General features: G+C 53.0%; 1 protein-coding gene across 1 annotated transcript; it reads left to right on the top strand.

Annotated features, from left to right (window-relative positions):
- The first annotated feature begins 4,719 nt into the window (after nt 1–4,719).
- Nucleotides 4,720–16,658, top strand: GDF7 (growth differentiation factor 7). Its single transcript, XM_054630497.2, has 2 exons — nt 4,720–5,089; nt 7,555–16,658. Exons 1-2 carry the CDS (start codon nt 4,762–4,764, stop codon nt 8,475–8,477), a joined length of 1,251 nt encoding a protein of 416 aa, XP_054486472.1. The 5' UTR covers nt 4,720–4,761; the 3' UTR covers nt 8,478–16,658.
- Nucleotides 16,659–19,440: the final 2,782 nt, after the last annotated feature.

The raw sequence follows: 19,440 nt of genomic DNA on the forward strand, positions 1-19,440 counted from the left end.
ACTCTCCACAAAGCATTTCCTGTCCCCTAGCTAGAGCTCAGTGCTCAAACTGCTCAAACAGAAAGTGATGTGAGACAAGCACAGCTTTAGGCAGCCAGACTGAGCTGACGTCAGGTCTCTGGGCCTGAAGCAAAGCAGCCTACGGGGTCCTTGAATCCATCTGATGTTTCATGCATGGAGTTTGTACCTTGATTTGTCTTATCTTCCCTGGCTATCCCTGAGCAGACAATCAGAAAGAATTCAGCTTGGCCTCAGTTTAAGTAAGTTTTGGAAGGAGTTGCTGGAGGATTTGGAAAGAAAACGATGCTGTTGCTTAGCTACTTGCTGAGCTGGCCCTGCCATCACTTGTAGCCATCTCGCTAGAAGACATTTGTTAAGTGAAGCCCCAAGAGGCTTCTTGTGTGGTCACTACATGAAAACACACTCTTCCAAACAGCCACTGGCATCAATGGTTTGATCACTGAACTTGCTTAAGACTTGAAAATCTGGTGGAGCCCCACTGGCTCAGCTAACAGCTGCAAACACCTCCAGTTTTGAGGTGTGGAGGGGGTTTGTCACTGCAGCTTATTTCTATTCCAGTCGAAAGGGCTGATGACAGGGAAGGTGCAGAGCTCTGGGAATGTAGCTGAGACATGAGGCACATGGTTATTCCTTGAGGATTTCCCTTCTGCCTCAGTTTCCTACTTTGGCAAGTGGTCTTCCATGCCTGGTGGGGTTCTAGTTGAATCACTCCTGTGCTGAAGAGCATCAGTAGGGCAGCCCTTCTGCCAGGCTGGGACCATGCCCACAGCTGTTCAAGAGGAGGTAGCCGTGGCAGGGTGATTCACCATGACCAGGACTCAACCCCTGAGCACGGAGATGATTCAGTGCTCCACACACAAAGGTCCCCAGCTGCCATGAACAATGCAGAAGGACAAGTAGTCCCCCCTCAGGAAGGGGGACTGCAACAGAGGGGACAATCCCAAATTATTCCTTCCTGACCCTGAAGCAATCACCATGCAAAAAACGTTCCCAGTAATAAAACTGGCTTAGTGAGAAGACTGTCCCCTTCCTTCCAGAAACCTGACCAGAAGGGTCTATTGGTCAAGGAAGAGAGAGACGGTAGTGGGACATGGTGCAAGCTGTCTCAGGAGTCAGGATCCCTCCTGGGCATACAGCCATTGGCTTCATGTTACTTGGGACTGGTTCTTGGGGAAAAAATAGGGGCAAATGTGGCCCTTTATCTTCATCTTAGGTTTTGGCACACTTCCGATTTAATACTCTGTGAACAGGGTGTCAGGAGAGTCTCAAAACTGTGTTTTCAGCCCATGATAGAGATACCTAGAGGATTCTTAAGTGTAAGAGCAAAGAGAGATGGAGCAAGTGAGCAGGGCTGGAGCCAGGATCAGCCCATTGGTTGAGGGGCCCCACAGGCAGGAGCACATTGCTGTGCCCACAGCAGTGGGGAGTGCCCTCAGGAAGAACCAGGCTATTTACTGGTGAAGCTGAACGGACAGAAAATCTCCCTCAGTTATGTGGGTGTTTTTTTCTGTATAAACTTGCTAATTGAGTTGTAAAATAAAACTGCAGCCTTTCCTCTCCAATTTCTGCTGCTGCAGCAGCGTGCTAATTTGGGTTTGGAAGGGGGCTGGTAGAAAGTGGCTTTTTGCCAGGGTGAAATTATGCACAAAAGTTTTGCAGGGGGAGAGAAGGGAGCCCATCCCCAGCACAGGGAAGGACTGGGGGTAGGAGCTGCTGTGCTGCTGTGCAGGGCTCGGGAGGCTTGGGAAGGTCCTGCAGCTGGTCTGGGCTGGGCTGATGGAAATTCAAGAAAGCCCAAAAGGGTTTAAATGAGGCTGCAATGGAGAACAGATGGGAAAGTCAGTGCCTGTGCGTCTCGATAGACGCTGTGTGGTTGGGAGGATGAGCTGTGGGGTTTCACATCTACCCTCTGGCTCAGCTGGGCAGGATTTGCTGCTTGGGTTGGGGTACCTGTGTGTGTGTGTGTGTGTGTGTGTGTGTGTGTTCATGTGCCTTCTGGTGCTCCCAGACGTGTGTCCATGTCACTGGGGTTGGGTGGGGGTCTGTGTGCCTGTGTCTGGGTCTCCATATAGACAATGAGCACAGGGATCTGCCTCTTGTCATCCAGCACCACAAGGCTCTGTCATGGGGACAGCTGCACACAGGGACAAGGATGGTGTGGTGCAAATTGATGCACAGGAACCCACTGCTCAGCTCTGCCAGCTCGCAGCAGGGAGGGATTTGGCCCTGGTGCCCACACTGGGGGCTGAGAAGAGAACTGGTCTGTGGGCAAAAAAAAGTTGTGGGGGAAGAACAATCAGGAGGCACAGCTGTCTGTTGCATCAATGTAACTTTAATTTTTGAAACATACAGATCAAAAATGCAGTGACAGTGACAGTGCCAGTCCCAGGGAATTCGGTGAAGCTTAGGGTTCCACAGGTGTGCTACACGTGCCCCAGCCTGCAGGAGGATGTACAGACTTGGGGGCTTGAGGCTGAAGGGTTGTGGGACTGGGGCCCACACTCACCATTTTTGTACCTTTCACTGTTTCCCATAAAACTGACTGTGTGACATGGTTCCAGGCAGGATGCTCCAGAAACCATTGCAAGAAGCCCGGAGGTTTATGGATAGACTTGTCTGCCCATGGAACAGTCCTTCCCACCCCACCATCCTTCCATCCTTTTGCTGACCCTTTTGATCCCTTCCTTGGGCAGCACTGAGTGCTGACATGTGCTGCAGTGGGAGCATCAGGAGCACAGTTTGGAGCCTGGGGCTGCTCTTTGAGATGGGATAAAGTGGGACAGGACCAGAAAGTGCTTTTCAGCCTTCTCATCTTTGGGAAGAATTGCTCTGAGCCCTGCTGCCATGTTCTGGTTCTGGAAGGGCTCCTGAGTGGAGCCTCAGCACCCTGGCCAGGGGGGAGTGAGGCCTCAGGGCTGGGAGGTCTTGTCAGATGGTTTTTAAAAATGACCTTTACTATCTGAACAGCATCAGGCTGGATTTAATAAGGGACTGACAGAAGAATAACAGTTAAGGAAGCCTTCCTCTGCGAGCCCTTGCCCTGCCTCCTGCCCCAGCTGGGTTAGGCTCGCAGGGGTCAGTAGCTGCTGGGGGAGGCTGGTGTGGGCAAGGCCCCGTGTGAACACACTGGGTGTGCAAATGCCATGCAAGCCATGCCAACCCCATGGGCAGGCTGTGCAAGCCCTGTGCAAAGGCTGTGCAAACTCCACAAGTGCTGTGAAGGTGTGCAAATGGCTTCAGGCCTGGCCATCTAGCGTGCATGGGACAGGAATTTGTTGGGATGGGGTTTTCTTGGGATGGTGTCCTGGGAGTGCCGTCCGTGTCTCTGCACAGTGTGTGTGTACATACCGAGCAAAGCCGCTGGTTGGCATTAGAAACCTGCTCACAATGCTGTGACAGGACACCTGTAAAATTATAGCAGAAAGAAATCCAAGAGGCTGCAGTGACAAATGCTTGTGAGAAGCGATTGTGTTTCGGGGGGGAGAAGAAAAAAAAAAGACGTGTTTGTTTTGGCGAAACACCTACATTCTTTCAAATAAATCATCGCAGCGCTTGTTTTTGTATTTGCGGAGAAATCGCAACAGACATAACCAGGGACTTAAGAGACTTGAAATAACATCCTAGTAAATACCCCACTTTGTTATTTTAATCGAGACCCAAGGAAACATCTGAATTTTACCAAGGAAACCCTCCGCGCGAGGGAAAACATCAGCCCGCAGCCCGGCTGGGTCTTTGTTTTGCTCCGGTGTCGGACTCCCGAGGCGGAATTACCGGGGCCGATGGAGGCTCGGGGCAGCCCGGGGCATCTCGGAGCGGTGCGGGGGGAGCCTGGGCCCCGGGGCCGCCCCACAGCGGGTCGCTCCGGCTCCCCCCGCCGCTCCCGGCCCGGCCCCGCCGCCGGCATCACCCCCGCGGTCCAGTGTCGGGGAAAAGGGGTCTGTCCGAAACATGGGGTGGCGGTTCCTCCGTTCGAAACAGAGCCGGGACAGGCCCATCTCCAGTGTAGGACCGGGACCCCCGCCCCGGTACGAGGTGCTGAGTGACCCGCTCCAATACCGGGAGAAGTTTCCCGGTCCAGTCTTCGGTGGTCTCCCGGTCAGTCCCCGCTCCGAAATATGACCCCGGCTAACAGAGGTGGTAGTGCCCCCCAACCTCCCGCCATCCGAACCGGGGTCGCCTTCCACAGTCAAACACAGCCCCATTCCACCCCACAGCCAGGCTGGGGTGACGCCTTGGCACGGGGCTGTGGGACGCGGCTCCCCCCGCCAAACGAGGGGTGCGGGTGCCCCCACCGGGTGCTGGCCCGGAGCCTTGAGGGATCTCTCACCTGCCGGGGGACACGGGGCGGGATCCGATGGAGGGTCCGGGGCTTCCTCTAACCTGGCGGAGGAGGCGGGGCGAGGTCCAGAGGGGATCCGGGGGTATCTCACCTGCTGGGACAGGCGGGGCGAGGTCTAAGGGAGGATCCGGGGGTCTCTCACCTGCCGGGGCGGGCGGGGCGGAGCCCGAGGGGTGTCCGGGGGGGTCTCTCACCTGCCGGGGCGGGCGGGGCGGCTGCGAGCGCGGGCGGCGCTCGGGCGGGGAGGGGCGAGCGGCCGGCAGGGGGCGCCCCCGGGCGGCGGGCGGCCGCGGCCGCGGCGGTGGCGGCGGCGGCGGCGGCGGCGGCGGCGAAGACGATGTTCAAAAGCGGGCGGGGAGCGGCGGCGGCAGCAGCTCCGCGCCGAGCCCCGGGCCGCCGCCATGCGCCTCCGCGCCGCCGCCGCCGCCCTCTGCCTCTGCCTGCTGGGCGCCTGCCGCCTTCGCCGCGGGCTGGAGGCCGCCGCCGTGCGCGGCCCGTCAGCGGCCGCTCCCCAGCGACCCTCGGCAGCCGCGCCTTCCTCCGCCTCCTCCTCCTCCGCCGCCGCCGCCTCCCCCTTCTCCTCCCCGCCGCGGAGGGACGGGGCTCTCCGCAACGGCACGGTGGTGCCGCATCATTACATGGTGGCCCTGTACCAGCGCCTGGCCGCCCGCCGCGCCCCCGGCCGCCGCGCCGACACCGTGACGGGCTTCGCGGAGCGGGCGCGCAGCGGTGAGTGCGGGGCAGCCGCGGCCGGGCCGGCGAGCGCGGAACGGCCGCCCCGCCGGGGCTCCGCCGTCGAGCGGGAGAGAAATCGATGCCTGGGCTTTGGAATGGGCTTGGGGATGAGGATGCGGCTTGGGGACGGAGACGGTGCACGCGTGTGGGGATCGGCTCCTGTGTGCATGTGGGGATGGATACACGGGGTTGTGCATCACTCTGAGCGTGAGTTTGGGGACGTGGTGGCACACGGAGAGGATGCTCGCATGTTGGTCCGAGCACAGGGCTGTGCCCGGGATAGGATTGTGCGCTGGTTTCCGCACGGGGTGGTTGCAGGGGATGGAGCTTCACGGGATAGGGGCTGCGCATCCCGGTTGTTTAACGGGAACGAAGCCGTGCGCGAATCTGAGCGTGGCAGTGGGGGCGAGGACAGGGCTGGGAGTGGGGTTGTGCATGAGCATACGGTTAGGAGGGTTGACGATGGGGGCAGCCAAAGGTTTGTGCCTGGCACTGGTGAAGGGGCTTGCCGGCGGAGATGAGCGTGGCGCAGAGCGGGGCTCTGGGGTGGCGATGGGGTTGCACACGCAGTCGGTGTCGAGGATGGCGCTTGGTGCTGGGGATGCGGTTCGGGACAGGGTGCGAGGTGCAGCCGGCCAGGACGGCGTGAGCGGCGGTGCGGGGCTCCCGGGACCTGCCGCCACCTGATGCGGGGCCGGGGCGTGCGGCGCCCTTTGAGAGCAGCTTCTCCGCGCCGCATCCCCCGTCCTGCCAGAGCCTTTGCAGCCCGAAAAACTCCGCGGGGCACCGCGACGGGCCGGGCTGGGCCAGGGAGGGAGCGCAGCCGCGATGTCCCGGGCGGCCGCGGCGCTCCGGAGCGACTGGGTTAGCGATTTCTGCAGGTAGCGACTCCCGCTAACGCCACCGGCTGAGCTCGGCATCGCGGTCCCCTTCCCCCTCTTCGCCCTCTTTTGCCCTCTTCATACCCGAGAATATAATAATAATAATAATAATAATAATAATAATAATAATAATATACGCACCTAATGATAAACTTTTAACAAATAAATGTATATATGTACTTCGCGCCCTGCCGGCCAAGTTCGCACGGCTGGGGGGGAAAATAATAATACATTCCTGATCGAATAAAATGAAAAGGCAAACTGAAAAGCAGCGCCAGCCGCACCCTGTCCCTGTCGCTGGTGGGAGAGCCCCCCCAGTCCCATTCCCACACCCAGAAGGGGCCGTATCCTGCCGGCAGCCTTTGCGGGAGGAGGTTTACTGGAAACTGATGGGGAAACGTCGGGGGAGCGAGGCGGGACCGGGAGGAGGATGCTCCGGTGGGAGGGTGGGCAGTGCTCGGCTTGTGAGTGCTGGGCGAAAGCTGAGCACAGGTCCTGGGAAGTTTCAGCGCAAAACGAAACCAGATGAACTCTTCAAAGAGATCTCCTTATCTGCTCTTATCTGCTTCTCATAGGAATTTTAGATCTGCTTTTCAAATAGTAATTTTAATAACCATAATGAATAATAATAGTACTGTTAATGATAATAATAATAGCAGCAGCAGCAGCAGCGAATGACAGGGAGAAGCAGTTTCCCCCCGCGGGCAGCGCAGGCTGCGCCGAGCGGCGCTGCCGGCGGGGCTGGGCGGGTGCGGGGCGGGAGGGGTCGGGCAGGCTCTGCCGGCAGCGGGTCGGGGCGCTCCGGGCACAGCAGAGATGTTTGCAGCATGCCCAGGTCAGGTTTCTCGTTAACGAGAGAGAAAACAAAAAAAAACAACCCTCCCAGAACTCAATTCACCTCTTCTTCCCAGCTCCACCTCCTTTGGTGCTTCTTTTTTAATTCACATTGAGTATATTTATTCAGTGCCAGAAACTGCACAAGTCTGTGTCAGGTCTTTGGATGCACTAAAAATAGTGCCAAACTGAGGCTGGGCTCGCTTTCAGCCGCTCTGGTTGCCTCTATCAGACCTGTGTGCCTGTGACTGTCTGCGAGGGGAAAGTGGAATTTTTAACAGCATGTGTATGTGAGTGACGCTTGGGGCAGAAGAAATAGGTGACAAACTGCCGATTGGGGCTGGTAATGTGCTGCACAGGTTCAGGTGTGGCTTCCGTGCCAAAACAGAATAGTGTTGCATCTGGGGTCACTGGAACACCTGGGAGGAAGCAGAGAAGCTTCCTCAGGATGTGGAGAAGAGTGCTGATGAGAAGCCACTTGTTTGAATTGATTCCTCCCTCCCTCTGTACCTTCTCCTTCCCATTTGTTTTCGGTGCCCCCGGGCAGAGTGGCGCTCCTGGATGCAGGGCACACAGCCTGTGTCCCGCTGGGATTGGGATGCTCAGGAAGCCGTGCTGCACAGCGAGATCTCCCCCATTACCTCTGCGTCACTTGCACCTCCCTAATGGGCGCTTGCTTTGGCTTGCTGATATTTAAATCTTTTTTTCCCCCTTTTTTTTTTCTCTCTGTGTTATCTCTTCCAGATGCCTCCCCGTCGGCCTCGGAGCAGCGGTACCTCTTTGACATCTCCAGCCTGCCTGAGGCAGAGGAGGTGACGGGCGCGGAGCTGCGGATCCTGCGCTCCGTGCCCGAGAACCGGAGCCTGGCGCTGTCCCCCGAGGGCTCCTTCCACCACCTCCTGCTCGCCACCTGCCCCGCCCGGGACGGCGAGGAGCCCCGGCTGCTGGACTCCCGCGCCGCGGACATTCTGGACGCGGGCTCCTCCAGATGGGAGGTGTTTGATGTCCGGGAGGCCTTGCGGGATCAGAGGGAGAGCTCGCCCCCGGGGGAGCTGCTGTGCTTCCAGCTGCGGGTGGTGTCGGATGGCTCGGGGCAGCCGCTGCCCCCCCGGCAGCTGGGCTTCGGCAAGCCCCGGCCGCAGCCCCACGAGCGAGCCCTGCTCGTGGCCTTCTCCCGCACCCAGAGGAAGGAGAACCTCTTCAAGGAGATCCGGGATAAGATCAAGGCCCTGGGCAGCCCCCCCTTCCTGGAGCCCCCCGATCCCGGGCAGGAGGCGTTCCTCAGGCGCAGGAAGAGGAGGACCACCATTGCGGCCCGCTCTGGGGGCAGAGGCCACGGCAAGAAGGCGAAGACGCGCTGCAGCAGGAAGCCCCTGCACGTGAACTTCAAGGAGCTGGGCTGGGATGACTGGATAATCGCCCCCCTGGATTACGAGGCCTATCACTGCGAGGGGGTCTGCGACTTCCCGCTGCGCTCCCACCTGGAGCCCACCAACCACGCCATCATCCAGACCCTGATGAACTCCATGGACCCCGAGTCCACCCCCCCGAGCTGCTGCGTGCCCTCCAAGCTCAGCCCCATCAGCATCCTCTACATTGACTCTGGGAACAACGTGGTTTACAAACAGTATGAGGACATGGTCGTGGAGACGTGTGGCTGCAGGTAGCAATTTCTGCAGCTCTCCCTGTCCCTCCTGGTCTTGCTTAGCAGCCCTGCCCATTTTATATATATATATAAATATAAATATATATATATAAAATATATATATAGATATATACACACATACACATTTTGGTGTGTGCCTTCCCAAATGCCAAGCTCAGAGCAGGTGCCCCCTGTCTTCCCTGGGCCACCCTGGCCATGACCCCAAGAGGGATGGGGGGTGCCCCTCTGAGACTGAGGCTGCCACCATCTCTGTGCCTTGGGAATGTCTCCCCAGCCTCTGAGCTCTGCCTGATACACTTGGCTTGCCTAAGTGGAGCTGACAACTTCTTCCCCAAAGGTTTTGGAAAATGTCTAGTCAAAATTGTCTTGGTCAGAATGATGACCTGGGGTTGGGGGAGGTGGAGTGGTGTCTGCAGCAGAGGGATCAGGTCAGCATCACCCTCTGGCTGTGGCAGTGGGATGGAGGTGAGATAGAAATGCTCTTTTCTTGAGTCAAATGAGTTTTTCTGGCAGTCTTCAAATTGCTGCCCTGAGTTTCCTGGTGGAAAAATAAGGGATCCCTGGGGGAAGGCAGGGGGTGGAGAACCTGTGGCTGGTGTGGGTTGTAATCACTTGGTCCAGACCTGTTTGCAGTGTGGAGAGGTTTGTGAGTCTGCTGGCAGAGACAGGAAAGAGGGAGAACCAGAGGCTAAAAGAGTCAGGTGTGATGCAGAGCTTGTGCTCTTAGAAAGATGGGAGTGGCCCTGGGAGGCATTCGCTGGAGGTGCCTCCACTCCACATGGTCGGAAGCGCTGGCTTTGTTGTCTGTGTCTTGCAGGAGGTACTGGTGGCTGAGTCCCCTCCCTTTCCTGCACAAAACTGTGTTTCCAAGGCATACTGGGAACCCAGCTTCAGGCCTGCAAGTCACACTGCCATCCTGAGCATGTCTGGAGAGAAACAAAGGTCCTAAGTTCCCTAGGGAAGAGCCATTTCACTCGGGTTCTTCTCCTTCCAAATAATCTCTATAAAAGCACTAAGCTCCACCCTGTCTTCCTTTGGCATCGATTTCCCAGGGAGCTGTGTCCCTCCCTGGAGTGCTGGCTGCTCCCTGCTCCATTAAGGGAGCTGGATCCTCCAGGAACAGACCTTTCCCATGCAGAGGGCTGAGCGCTCCCCTCAGGGACTGCTATGTGAAGTGGGCTCCTTTGACATGTGCTGAAAGGGTTTTAGTAACTCAGGAGCTGAGTTAATAAATTACCTTTAAACCAGAGAAGCTCTTCATCCATGCCAGGGTGTGCTTTGGATGCTGGGAGGCTTTGCTGCTTCACCTCTGTGGGTTTTGGTACCAAACTTTGGCTTTGCTGGGTGGCTTGGCTTAGACCAGAGATGTATTTGCACAGAGTTTGTGTTTGATGGTTTGTTTTTTTTCTTGTGGCCAGGGTGTTGGTGTGTAAGCATCAGTGCTTATTAGTGATGGTAGTTTGCTTTTGGAGGAGGTAAATCCCTGCTGGAAACATGGGGTTTTTCCTACATAGATCCAGTTGTCCTCCATGGCAGGGGTGTTCTGCTGGGAGTGCTGGGCCTGGCCAGGGCAGGGAGGGGGTCACCTCAAAGAACTCTACTGAGATCCAATTGATTTCAAAGATCAGAAAAGCCTTGGTGAGGTTCAACAGCCCCTTCCCCTCAAGTGCATCAGTAGGAAGTGAATGTGTCCATGGAAAACAGTGACAGATCCACTGGGATAACCCCCCAGCCTCCCTCCATCCCTGCCCACGGAGCCTGCTCTGCACCCTCAGGCTGGGGCTGGTGGCAGCTCAGGGGAGAAAGTGTGGGGCCCGCAAGTCTCATGTACCCCCTTGACACCTGCAGAGCTCTTCTGGCTTTACATCCATGCATCCAAGAGGAAAACTCATATCCCTACCTCAGCATGCATGTAAATATATGCTAATGATGTACCCGCCTCCAGGGGTCCAGGGGGATGCTGAGAGATGGAGGTGGGGGGAAGAGGAAGGGTCAAGTCCATGCCATGGGTTTTCTCCCTGTCAGCATTTGGGAGGCTGAGGTCCCTGAGTGGGTGAGGAGGGGTCAGCACCAGGGTTTGTGGATTTCCTCTGCCCTTTGCCTTCAGCACAGCTGGCTGGGGAAGGAGGTTGGCACAGCAGTGCTCGAGCTGCCAGATTCCACATCAGTTATAAAGTTACCAAGCTTTGGAAGTACCTAATTTTTCAATTGCCTTTGGTCGGTTGATAGTTTTTCTCACTGCTGAGACAATTTTTAAAAATGTTTTTGTTTCCTTTACCCCCTCCCCTTCCTCCAAATATTTGTGGTGAGGGTTCATGGGCAGTTCACATCCAAGGAAGATATATATAGCTCCTGGCAGCCCCTGCTGGCTGGTGGCTCTTGTGAGCCTCCACCAAAAAGGTGTCCTGAGACCTGCTCCTGTGGTCCTGTGTCCCAGGGGTGCTAATGCCAGTGGCTCCCAGTTCTTGTGGGTCTTTTTCATCCAGAGTTGCAGGGAACAGACAGATGTCACCCGCCTCGGGTCTGGAGGTGGCTGATGGAGAGTAGGGTGACAGGTTGGGTCTTGCAACTCTTCACCCCAACCCCAATTCTGGGGTAGTGCCCACTGCTGGGGCTTTTTTCCTGAGCCCAGTGATGGCTTTGCTGGTGCTGGGGACAAAAGCAGTGGCTCAGTTGCTGCAGTTCCATGGCCTGGATCACAAGGATAAACAAGAGGGGAAGATCTGGGGGGAGCACAGAGGCTGCTGCTGCTGGCAGTGAGGCTGTCCATGGTTTCACCCGTTTGGGAACCCAACCTGGCTGTCCTGGCTGTGGGCACCCCTGAACCAGGAGTGTTTGGTGGGGGAGCAAACCTCATCCCCCCAAGAGAAGCCCAGAGGTGCTGGGGCCTGTGCCAAGTGTGCCAAGTGTCTCCTGTTCTATTCCTGGGCAAACAACCTCTGGAGGACAAAGGCAGGGCAAAGGATGGAGTTGGATCCTCTTTCTGCTTCTCTCAGGAGTCAGGGGAGGCAGCTCCCTGCCTGGGGCAGCTCCAGGGGGATGGGTATGAGCAAGGCAGGGCTGGAGGAGAGTGGAGCTGGGGGCTCAGGTGGGGAACTGTGCTGATCCCCCCCAGTGAGCTGTGGGGCTTGGCTCTCACATTGCTCCTTGATCCCAGAGTATTTCCAGAGCAAAAGCCACCAGTGTCCCCTTCATGAATCCCTGCATGATGACTGCAAGGGCTGCCTCTCCATCCCCAGGCAGATTTGGAGGTTGCACCAAACAGTGGGATTAGTCTTGGGCAGCAACCATCAGAGCTGCTGCAAATGTGTAGAGGTTTAGGTTAAATATTTGGGGAAAAAAGTCACCGGAAGAAAGAGTTGTAAAGCTCTGCCCAGGGAAGTGTAGTCACCATCCCTGGAAGTGTTCAAAGACTGTGTGGACATGGCACTTGAGGAGACAGTTTAATGGTGAATTTGATGGTGATGTGGGGTTGATGGTAGGGATATGGTCTTTTCCACCCTTAATGATTGCATGATTCTGAATGGGAGTGGTGGGTGTAAAAGCCTTTCCCAGGTTCTCTCAGCTGAGTTGTTGCAGTCCTGCACTGTTGGGGCAACACAGGGATGTGTCTGTAGAGGCCATGGAGCAGTGAATCCTGCCTTTGGAGAGGTTGGTGGGGCCCTGGCTGCAGGATAATGGTGGCCCAGCCCAGCCCCCATCCCTGGAGCTGCTTCTCCAAAGAACATCACGCTCTAATGCTAAAGGAAAGGCCCTGAAAAATGTATTTCTGATCAGTTGCCTCCTGCCTGAGCTGATTTTTGGGCACATGTAAACTTTATGAGACTAGAGGTTGAACATGGACAAATATTAATTCAGCAGTCTCAGAGTGATTTTAATGGATAATTATAGGTTCTCAATCTGCAGTATTTATACAACCTTTCCAGTTAAAAAAAACCCAAACAGTTTCCATGCAGTGCATATTCTCCTGGAGGATTTGTTTGACCTTGAGCACCATTTTTATCTGCAGGATATAATTACAGTGAAACTAGAAATATTAAGCATTTGAAAAGGACTATGTATCCATGCTTAACTGGCTCCCTCCTCTCTGACTTGGGAATGTAATTGCACAGGAGTAGGGAAACTTGCAGAGTGATCTCATTTGACTTAGAAGCACTGGGGCTGGGATCTGGGGGAACTTGCCCAGTTGGGACAGGGACTGACTGGTGTGTGTGCCTTATCCGGAGGTTCTTTGAGTTTGTGCTCAAACCACTGCCTTCAGGAAAAGTTGGGAGGAAAATTACTTTATGCCCTGTTTAACCCTGGTCACCAGAGGTGCTTCTGGCCTAGAAATGCTTCCCAAGAATCACAGATTTTTTTTTTTAAAGGAAAATTTTATTTTTAATTATCTTAAAATAGGGGGCTTTTCTAACCATGTGTCGCCTCCCTTTTTTTTTCTTTTTGTTTTTTACATCATACTTAAATCCTGTGATAGGAGGGAAATAAATCAGTATCCTCTGGCAGAGAGAAGGATTCATATGGAAAAGGGCTTGATGTGGCTTCATCCTGGCACATCTGCATTGATCCCAGTGCCCTCACATCTGATCAGCACTGGCACATGGAGCCACATCCTCTTTGCTTGTTGGCTGATGGTTGGCATACCCATGAGGAAAAGGCTGCAAAGGCAAAATCCAGTTCTGGTTAAAAGCCAACCCAAGCCTTGAACCTTCTGCTCAAGTTTGAGTGCCAGTGACTCTTGAGTGTGTTTGCACCCAGTGGGTTTTAACCCAGCCCTTGGCTGCACAGCTCTCACTGGGCAGTGATTTATCCATCACACTCCCCTTGCAAAACAAACAGCTCCTTTTGCAGTTTAAGCCCTTATCCCACAGGCACTAAAGTGGTATTTGGGGAGAGTCACCTGTGCTCTCCCCCACGGAGCAGCAGACACACACACACCCCCTGCTGCTGGCAGGGAGGGGACAGGACAGGCTGGGGCATCCCTTGGGAGCTCCTGGGAATGCTGGTGCCAAGGGCTGCATCTGGGCAAAAGGAGCAGAGCACCTTGGATGCTGAGGGGCTGCCATGGCTTTGCTCTCCAGCCTTAACAGGAGTTTTTTGTCATGATTGTATCAATAGCAGTGTTTGTAGTTCCATCAAAACCCACAGGACCCACGTTAAGGGGGCAGATACATCATAAATACCAGCCCAGCTCATACTTGTGTTGTACTAAAACTGCTGGGAAATGCCATGGTTTCCTGCTGAGCATGAAATCCATGCTGAGTTCTGAAATCCAAGTGCCTTCTCTTTTGTCTGTGCCTGGGCAGCAGGGCCATGTGCCAGGGAGGAAAAGCCAAAAACCCTCAGCGAGAGCCTGGGTATTGCGCAGAGGCTGCCACCTGAAATGGGGCTGGGTGCCCCACGTCTGTGTGTGACAGATGATCAGAGCAAAGGGCTGTCCCATGGACCTGGTTGGGCAGTTCCATCAAATCACTTCCTGTGCCCCCTCTCCTGGGTGCAGTTGGAGTTTTGGGTTGAGTTTTTCTCTCTTCACATCATGCTCTGAGGGGTAGGTGAGGGGATGGGAAAACCTGTGTGGGAAAAAGCAAGGTCTTTGAGAGCAGTGTGACTCTGCTCATGATCAGCAGGTGATGTGTGTCCCACTGGACTCAGAGCAGCTCCCTTGGCATCAGGGGTCCCTTTATGTGGGGTCAGAATGGAGATGCAGGGTGGCAGGAGCAGAGTGTAGCAGTGTCCCCACTGTGGGAGTGTGTCCTCCATGGAAGCACAACGAGGAAAGGAGCTGGGGAGTACCTGTTCTGTGGGTGGGGTGCTGCTGATGGTCAGGAGCCTGTGAATTTGTGTGGGAGGGGGAGAGCTTTTTCTCTTTCCTATCTTTGAATTAATGGCTGGTAAAAGAGAGAGATGTTCCACCAGGCTGGTGTGTGTGACACCTTCAGTTTTGTCATAAGCTGGTTTATGTCTTCCAAGGTAAAACCAGCTGTATTCAGTCCTTCTAAGCTCTTTGTTCCCAGCACATGTTGTGAGGTACATAGAACTGCAAAGATATCTCTGAAAATCACTTTATGTCCTACCAGCCAGTGATCTGGGCCTTCAGAAAATTACAGAAAATTTGGAATTCATGCTGGTGTAGCCCACTGACCAAGGAGCCTTCCCTGCATCTTAGAGGATGCTTTGCATCTTTGCACCTCAAGACACAAAAATCCCTGTGTCTGCTTTTCACTTTTACTGACTGCAGTCTTCAAACAGCCCCTGAATTTTCCATGTTGGAGAGGAGCCTGATACAGGCAGTGGTGGGAAGGAGAATGGGCTGGCTGATGGATGCAGCATGGATACTCTTGCTCAATGGATGGACTAGGGTGGGAAGCTTGGGCAGCAGAGCATTTGCATGGAACTGGTATTGAAAAATCTTAAACCAAAGCCTGATCCATTCCCATCCATTCCATGGATAAAACCAGAACTCCACACATTTTCAATGTTTTTTCAGCAGGTTTTGCTCTCCACTTTTCTGTCATCACCACTTAATAGTTCAGTCATACATTTTGTGAGCTCATTTTTCTGCTTTGATACTTGTGCTCATGCTTTGGGTTTTCAGGATGGGGAGTGTGGAGAATTGCTGTGGTGTTTGGTGGGGCAGGAGGGGTGAGGAAGGGAAGGCTGAGGCTCAGCAGCAGGAGGAGGTGGTGCAGTCTGTCCCTGTGGTGCAGTCTGTCCCTGTGGTGCAGTCTGTGCCTTTGGGCAGGGGACAGAGAGAAGACAGGTCTGGCAGGGTTGAAGCTGGTGGGAGAAGGGGACCCGCAAACAATGGGTCACACACTCAAGTGCCTTTCTGATGGAAGTTGGGAGTGTTTGGGTCTCTCCTCCCTTTCTCTTTGTCACAATATCAGCCTGTGCTGGTGCCACCCTGGTCTCCATCATCAGAGGAATGAGACCCAGAGGCTGGGCCAAGCCTCTCTGGGAGCTGTGGCATTGGTCCCAGTTTTTGGGGAGATGGTAGCGTTCCCTGTGGTGTTTCATTCATTTCCTCCATCCTGCCTTGGTGAAGAGACGGGAGGAGAACAGTAGGGAATAAACAGGAGGCAAAGTTCAGGGCTGTTTTGCTCCCAAGCTGGTCATCCCAGGGAGCTGTGTGCCAGGAGCTGCTGAGCACCAAGGAGCTCCCAGGAGCTCAGCCAGCAGCAGCAGTGTGGAACAGCATCCACAGGCCAGGAAAAGGGATGGTCACACGGGGACAGGCCATTGGTCATTGAAGGTGCCAGAGTTAAGTTGCTGTGTAGGAAGTGATCAGCTGGGATGGGGCATTTTGTAGGAGCAGCTCATCCTGTCCTTGCCCAGGGAGGGGGTGATCATGCTGCCTACATCCATCCCACCTGCTGTGAGTGATAAACCTTTTAAAGAAATGTCTGAGGTGCTGAAGGCCCAGAGCTCCCACATTTCAGCTTCAGCTGAAGTCACATTTGTGCAGTGTGCCAATGGAGCTCCCACAGCTTGAGGAGCAGTCAGGGGCTGTGCCCACCTGGAGTCACCAGCTCTGTCCAGCTCTGCAGCTCCACTACAAAAGCTGGTGGAGATGCTGCTGAAAGGAAATGGACACTTGTCTGTGCAGCACAGACCTGCTCTGCTCCTCGTGCTCCCTGTCTCAGACGAAGCAGGGAGCAATGCTGATCCAGTTTGCCCAGTCCCTTTGTATCCCATCACTGTTCTCTGTTTTTGGAGTCAAGTCAACATTTTCTGGAGTTCCTCTGACAAAACGAGCCTCTCTGCTGGTCAGTCGTGGTTTTATTTATATGTTTTTTTTCTTTGATTAGAAAGAAAAATATCAAAAAATTAAAAAGTTTTTAATAGCTGTATTTCTAGTAGTTATGATTCTTGAAGCAATACTTGTATCCCTGTGTGTGCCTCTGAACTATCCATGTATTTGTGCAGCTTTTTCAGGTCTGGGTGTGTGAAATATCTCTGAAGAAGATAGCTCTGTACGTGATGGTGTAAATGCATTGTTTGTATGTATCTAAAGTTTAAATAGATTGTACATATGGGATTGTAAATGAACTGTAAACAGCAATCTATATTTTCTTGAATATATTATATAGCAGTATATATTTGTTAAATAAATATTCTTGTATACTCTTCAATAACCTTTTTAATATTTTGTACAGATAAGTTTATTAAATATTTTATTGATAAATAGACCTCTGCAAGATTTTCTTTTGTTGACTTGTGCTTGTGTCCTAAAACCAGATGTCAAGAGCAGCCTTTGTAAACCACCTTTATTCCCTGGGTTACCTAAGGTGTTAAACCAAAAATGAAATACCCATTCATTTTAAACTGCCTTCCAGGGAAGCCACAGGTATTTTCCAATAAATAAAGTCACAGAACAGTGAGTGTTTGTGATGGATTTATCATCAAATGTACATCCTTTTTCTTCCCCGTGTTTCTGAGTAGTGTTCACCTGCCATGATGAGAAGCTATCCAGCTCCAGAACAGCCAGCCAGGATTCCCTCCATTGACTCCATCAACCTGGACAAGAGAAGGCTCCATGGAGACCTTGTTGTGGACTTCAGTGCTTAAAGGGGGGCTTGTAAAAAAGTGGGAGAGCAACTTTTTACACAGGCAGATAGTGATAGGACAAGGGGGAATGGTTTTAAACTAAAAAGGAGAGATCTAGACTGGATATTAGCTGGAAATTCTTTCCTGTCAGGGTGGTGAGGCACTGGAACAGGTTGCCCAGAGAAGCTGTGGATGTCCCATCCCTGGAAGTGTTCAAGGACAGGCTGGACTGAGGTGCTTTAGCAGGTGCTCCTGCCATGGCCATCACCCAGGTGCCTTGGAGACAGAGTGAAGGCAATAGGGATTATTATCTCTCCTACATCCCTAAACACACAGTACTGTGAACATGCAGGTGTGGAGTACAGCACATTTGGAGGCATGGAAGGCATCAGGTATGTGTTTTAGACATAACAAAGCAAACTCAGCTTTCAAGACCCAGAAGAAATGTGGAGAACTGAACTGGAGCGAGGCATGGTCATTTCTATTCCCAGGGCACACTGAGTGACTGACCAAGCAGGACCCACCTTTTGGTCAGTGTTCTGCATCCCCACATGCCCATTTTTTGGTGACACTGGCCAAAGAGGAGATCTTTTGGTAGAGGTTCCCTGAGCAGGGAGGCAGGATGACATTTTGCCCCTGGCCCCTGCTGTGAGCAGTTTTACAGGAATGTGCTATCCTAACAAACTGTTTTCAACAGAGCAGTGAAGGGTGAGAGCAAATGGTTGTTCACAGGCATTGCACCACATCTTCACTGAAACCAGTGGGAGTAGTGGGGTTTGTGTTCAATGGTTTTCACTCCACAGCACTGCAGACTACTCAAGCGATTGACAACATAAACTGGGCAGTTTGTAACTGAAGAGAAATCAAAGGCACAGCAAGGACAGAGGAGATGTCCAAGGTCAAACATGAATACAACAGAAGAAAATGCCTAGCACTGGTAAAACAGGACAGGACCTGAATTGGGGCTCACTCATTCTGGATACTTAAAATCCCATGGGTTTACTTTGTGGGTGAAAATACAAGTTCTTTCCTATAATCGCCAATGAGTTGCCATACCCCCTGCATGATGAGAGCATGTTAGGACATCAAAACATTTATGTTCTGAAAATGGCATTCCTGTGTCCTACAAGTTAGATCAGGACAGTGGAATACTTTCCAAATTTTAAGGGTGCTGGTTAGAAGAGGAAGTAGATGAGTCTTGCCATTAGGGAAGAGGAGTAGATGAGTCTTGCCATTAGGAAAGCCCATTTTTCCTAATTGTAAGTTATCTCATCCCATGGATTCCTTCTCAATGTATGAAGCACAGTATTTCTGAGTGTGGGGCCTTTGTTGAAGATGTTCACAAAGCAGGAGAGCAGGAGGCCCCCCTCATATCCTCCTTCAGTGTGAATTGCTCCAAACAGGATGGAAGAGATCTTTTGAGTGTCTGACTGGCAAACCCTGCAGTCAGGTACAGTCAGTCAGATGTTTTAAAAAACACCTGTATTTTATTAGCTGCTGCAAACTACTTTCTGCAACACAACTGTTCTCCTGCAAGCACATTCCTGCAATAGGCAAAACCCAGGCTGTTGACTATCAGCTCAAGCACTCTGAAAGAGTTTTTAATGAAATCCCTTCCTGCCTGTCCCACCTGAGTGTCAGCCTGTTCCATAACTTCTGCCTGCTGCTACTGAGAGCAGTGATCGCTCCTGGCAGCTGCTTGTGCTGTGACTGCTGGGTCTGCTGCTTGTGCTCAGCCCCATCAGCTGTTCCAGAAATATATGCTGTTTTAATAGTTCCTGGTCACTCACAAACGCTCTCTGGGTCCTTATTTTGTAAATGTGCCAGGAAAGAGAACATTTGCCTGCAAATGAAGAGCCTCAGAAACTTATTGTAGTTTTTATTGTAGCTGGGAGTCTCAGCACGACCTGTGACACAGAGTAAAACAAATCTCTTGGGTCTAGTGAGTCTATCCAAACCCAGTAATAGTTTGAGTGACTTTAAAATGATAACATTGAACGTCTTGTTTAAAGTCTTTGCTGGCAATTAGCTAGACCAAAGAAAGGGATGGGGGGTGGATGCACATATAAACCCATTTTCTGTAAAATAAATACATAAATGACCTCAGCTGCAGAGAAGAGATTATCTGCTGTGGCTCATGTATGCAATCTGTCTCTGTGAGTCAAGAATCTGGTGTTTAGCTTGGAGTCCAACTCCAAATTCTTCACCATAAACACTGGGCAAGCACTCATCCAGCTTCCTGAAGGGACAAGCCTCACTGATCCACACACTCTATAGCTCATTCAGAGCAGCAAACATGGAGCTGGAAGCAGCAAGGGGAAACTGATTGATTATTTTGGAGAGGCTCTGGATAAAAATGCTTAAGAGAGTCAGGTGCCTACCACCCACGGATTTTCTGTGCACTTGGCAGATGTCTGCAT

The sequence above is a fragment of the Agelaius phoeniceus genome, chromosome 3 (genome assembly GCF_051311805.1).
Source record: "Agelaius phoeniceus isolate bAgePho1 chromosome 3, bAgePho1.hap1, whole genome shotgun sequence".
Taxonomy (NCBI): domain Eukaryota; kingdom Metazoa; phylum Chordata; class Aves; order Passeriformes; family Icteridae; genus Agelaius; species Agelaius phoeniceus.

Bases quoted from the DNA above. Each gene is read 5' to 3' on its own strand.
- GDF7 (XM_054630497.2), top strand. From the start codon at position 4,762: ATGCGCCTCCGCGCCGCCGCCGCCGCCCTCTGCCTCTGCCTGCTGGGC. The intron at 5,090-7,554 runs GTGAGTGCGGGG...TATCTCTTCCAG, and splicing joins CGCGGAGCGGGCGCGCAGCG to ATGCCTCCCCGTCGGCCTCG.